This window comes from Moschus berezovskii, chromosome 8 (assembly GCF_049115385.1).
Source record: "Moschus berezovskii isolate FMDL1 chromosome 8, NW_MosBer_1.0, whole genome shotgun sequence".
Taxonomy (NCBI): domain Eukaryota; kingdom Metazoa; phylum Chordata; class Mammalia; order Artiodactyla; family Moschidae; genus Moschus; species Moschus berezovskii.
In genome coordinates, this window is record NC_142467.1 from 105149688 (window position 1) to 105154368 (window position 4681).

At 46.4% G+C, this 4681-nt stretch overlaps 1 protein-coding gene across 1 annotated transcript; it reads left to right on the forward strand.

The window, feature by feature from the left end:
* Positions 1-2282: 2282 nt before the first annotated feature.
* On the forward strand, positions 2283-3230 carry LOC129558777 (olfactory receptor 1f45-like). The gene has a single exon (XM_055430202.2). It carries the CDS (start codon positions 2283-2285, stop codon positions 3228-3230), a length of 948 nt encoding a protein of 315 aa, XP_055286177.2.
* Positions 3231-4681: the final 1451 nt, after the last annotated feature.

Below are 4681 nucleotides of genomic sequence, written 5' to 3' on the forward strand. Positions count from 1 at the left end.
TCAGTTCAGTCGCTCAGTCGTGTCCGACTCTTTGCGACCCCATGAATCACAGCACGCCAGGCCTCCCTGCCCATCACCAATTCCCGGAGTTCACTCAAACTCACATCCATTGATTCAGTGATGCCATCGAGCCATCTCATTCTCTGTCGTCCCCTTCTCCTCCCGCCCCCAATCCCTCCCAGCATCAGAGTCTTTTCCAGTAAGTCAACTTGTTGCATGAGGTGGCCAAAGTATTGGAGTTTCAGCTTTAGCATCAGTCCTTCCAATGAACACCCAGGACTGATCTCCTTTAGAAGGGACTGGTTGGATCTCCTTGCAGTCCAAGGGACTCTCAAGAGTCTTCTCCAGCACCACAGTTCAAAAGCATCAATTCTTCGGTGATCACCTTTCTTCACAGTCCAACTCTCACATCCATACATGACCACGGGAAAAACCATAGCCTTGACTAGACAGACCTTTGTTGGCAAAGTAATGTCTCTGCTTTTTAATATGCTATTTACCAAAGTAAACCATAACTATTTGAAACCAAGACCAACCTCAGAATTCAAAGATAATGTTTACTCAGACTAAAGAGGAATGAAAGCGGGTCATTTGTAGAGATGTGGATGGATCTAGAGTCTGTCATACAGAGTGAAGCAAGTCAGATAGATAAAAACAGATGTTAGGTATTGCCGCATGTGTGTGGAATCTAGAAAAATGGTACAGGTGAATGTAGTTTTAGAGCAGGAATAGAGATGTAGATGTAGAGAACAGATCTGTGGACACAAGAGGGTAAAGAGAAAATAGGACGAATTGTGAGAGTAGGATTGGCGTATGTACACTGCCATGTGAAAACAGCTAGCTGGTGGGAAGCTGCTGTGTATCACGGAGCTCAGCTTAGCTCTTTGTAATGACCTAGACAGGTGGCATGGGGTCGGGGGTCGGGAGTGGGAGCGAAGCCGGGGGAGGGGGTGTATATGTATACATATGGCTGATCCCCAGGTGGCGCTAGTGGTGAAGAATATACCTGTCAATGCAGATGTCAGAGACATAGGTTCAACCGCTAGGTTGGGAAGATCCTGTGGAGGAAGACATGACAACCCACTCCAGTATTTTTTTTAATTTAAAGTTATTTATTTTTTTAATTGAAGGATAATTGCTTCACAGAATTGTGTTGGTTTCTGGCAAACATCAACACATAGGTATACATATGTCCCCTCCCTCTTGACATTCTGGTATTCTTACCTGGAGAATCCCATGGACAGAGGAGCCTGGTAGGCCACAGTCCATAGCGTTGCAAAGAGTTGGACACAATTGAAGTGACTTAGCACACACACATAGCAGATCCACTTCTTTGTACAGCAGAAACTGATACAGTGTTATAAAGCAATTATACTCCAATAAAATAAATAAATACTAATAAATATAAAAAATGAATATAATGATAAATTGGTACATCTTGTATAGCACAAAGCACTTTATAAGCACACAACACACTGCTTGCAATTGTTGTTGCTGTTTAGTCACTAAGTTGTGTTTGACTTTTTGTGACCCCATAGACTATAGTCTGCCAGGCTCTTCTGTCCAGGGGATTATCCCAGTAAGAATACTGGAATGGGTGGCCATTTCCTCCTCCAGGGGATCTTCTCGACCCAAGGATTGAACCCGCATCTCCTGCAGCTCCTGCGTTGGTAGATGGATTCTTTTCCACTGAGCTATCTTAATTTGAGTTCTCCCCAATGCAGATTCTGAGTCAAGAACTTGAGTGCAAATATTTATTTGGAAAATAATCCCAGAAGACTCAGTGAGTGTTTGGGGAAAGAAGGTGTGGATGAGTAGGGATCCTTGTGAGAACACACCCCAGAGCTGCCTCACTCAGAAGGGATAAAGCTGGGACGTTCACCCAACAAGCCTAGTCCTTCACTAGCCAAAAGTCGTTCTTGGGATGTCAACTCCCACCACTTCCTTGTTACACTGTGTGCAGGTTAAGCCTGCTCCAGTGATCAGATAAAGCCTTGGTGCACAGAGACACAGGTGGTAGAGGTAAGAGATGGTCAGTGTGCTTAGGAGCTGTCCACCAAGCTGCTAGTGACACCCTGCAGGTGGGCTGTGCAGAATGAATATGTGTTTACTGATGGAAATGATCCAGCAAATGGGTGGGGGGATTCAGCTGCAGAAAAGAGTGGGAAGAATTGATGAACGGTTGAACTAAGGCGAGGGGATGAGATCCAGGGTGCAAAGGAGGGGCTGGCCTTGACCAGGACCCTGGACAGCTCCTCTGTTTCCTTTCTGATTGATTCAGGATGGCTGAAATTGGGGCAAATCTCACCCTGGTCTCTGAGTTCCTGCTCCTGGGCCTCTCGGAGGACCCCAAGCAACAGCAGCTGCTGTTCATACTCTTCCTGAGCATGTACCTGGTCACACAACTGGGGAACCTGTCCATTATCCTGGCCATCGCCACTGACGTCCGGCTCCACACTCCCATGTACTTCTTCCTGGCCAACCTGGCCTTCGTGGACATTTGCTTCACCTCCACCACCATCCCCAAGATGCTGGCCAACCACGTGTCAGGACACAAAGGGATTTCTTATGCTGGCTGCCTGGCCCAGATGTTCTTCTTCATCTGGTTTGCCGGCATCGACAGCTTCCTGCTGACTGCCATGGCCTATGACCGCTATGCGGCCATCTGTCACCCTCTACACTATGCCATGACTGTGACACCACAGCTCTGTAGCCTCCTGGTGGCAGCGTCCTGGACTGCAGCCTTCGGGAATGCCCTGACCCACACAGTATTACTGACCCGGCTCTCATTCTGCACCCACAACCGGATCCCCCATTTCTTCTGTGACCTGAGCCCTCTGCTGAAGCTCGCCTGCTCTGACACCTTTCTCAACCACGCAATGGTATACACTGTGGGCGCCCTGTCTATCATCACCCCCTTTGTGGGCATCTTGGTCTCCTACATGCGCATCTTTGCTGCCGTGTTGAGGATCCCGTCCACGAGAGGCAAGCGGAAGGCTTTCTCTACCTGTGGTTCTCATCTCTCTGTGGTTTCCCTGTTCTACGGCACCATCATTGGGGTTTATTTCAGCCCCATGTCCTCCCACACAGCCCAGAAGGACACAGCCGCTGCAGTGATGTACACTACGGTCACTCCTATGCTGAACCCCTTCATCTACAGCCTACGCAACAGCGACATGAAGGGTGCTCTGGGGGCCGTCATCAGCAGGAGGCCAGTTTTTACTCAGTGACCACAGCATTGCAGCATCTGAGTGTCCAGATTCAGCACTCATCTGTCCTAAACTTTCCTGCACAGTCCCAAACTTAGATAGTTCCTACATTTCACTTTTTGTTCATTTGTTTATTACTTTATCCTTCCAACAGATGTTTATTGAACATCTGTTACATTTTACTATTGGTTGGTTACTATTTACACTCTTTCAAGAGTCTAGCAGGGGACAAACAAAATTTCCGACCTTGTGTCACTTAACTGAAGTCTAAAGAATGCATCATGGTTAAAAAGAAGTGCTCTGGAAACCAGAGAGACCAGGATTCGAGTGCTACTTTGGGTTAAGGTCAGGTTAAGCTGCTGTAACAAAGAGACACAAAGGCAAAAACTCAAAGGGTGTAAGGTTTTGCAGACTCCTTAATTTTCTAGCAATTGAGTTCCTTCAAAAAAACAGCAGACATCTGGTCTAGTACCTCTAGTTGCTAGGAACCATATTCAGTGTTCTTTTGTAGCCAAAGTTCTTCAGTTCAGTTCAGTCGCTCAGTCGTGACCGACTCTTTGCGACCCCATGAATCACAGCACGCCAGGCCTCCCTGTCCATCACCAACTCCCGGAGTTCACTCAAACTCACGTCCACAGAGTCAGTGATGCCATCCAGCCATCTCATTCTCGGTTGTCCCCTTCTCCTCCTGCCCCCAATCCTTCTCAGCATGAGTCTTTTCCAGTGAGTCAGCTCTTCACGTGAGGTGGCCAAAGTATTGGAGTTTCAGCTTTAGCATCAGACCTTCCAATGAACACCCAGGATCGATCTTTAGAATGGACTGGTTGGATCTCCTTGCAGTCAAAGGGACTCTCAAGAGTACCACAGTTCAAAAGCATCAATTCTTCGGCGAGCAGCTTTCTTCACAGTCCAACTCTCACATCCATACATGACCACTGGAAAAACCATAGCCTTGACTAGACGGACCTTTGTTGGCAAAGTAACATCTCTGCTTTTTAATATAAGTTCTTAAGTCTATTTAATTTACAGTATTTGGTTTCTTGAACTACCTGCATCTTTGTCATTCTCTGTTAATGGTCATTTGAAATAATAGCCTTGAGCATGAGGCAAAATCCCTATTTAAACTACTTGAGAGAGGAGAGTTGTTGGCTCTTCCAATCTTGTGGTATTTCTGACTTTCAAAACTGGCTTGTTCTTGGGTCAGATCACCTGTTTCTTGTGATTCCTTGCTGCTTGTGGTGACATTCTCACTCTTCCCAATTACTTCTAGAAACACAGGCTCAGTAGACCTATGGCCTACCTTTCAGGTAGGTTACCAAATATTGTTCTTTGACATAACAAGGTTCATCAGCCTTCCAGTCTGCAATATTTGTGTCTTTGCCACCAGGTCACTAGACTAGTGCAACTGATTTTTTATTTTTGTTATTAGAACATTCCACTTCTAATCTTTGTATTAGTTAGGATGAATAGCC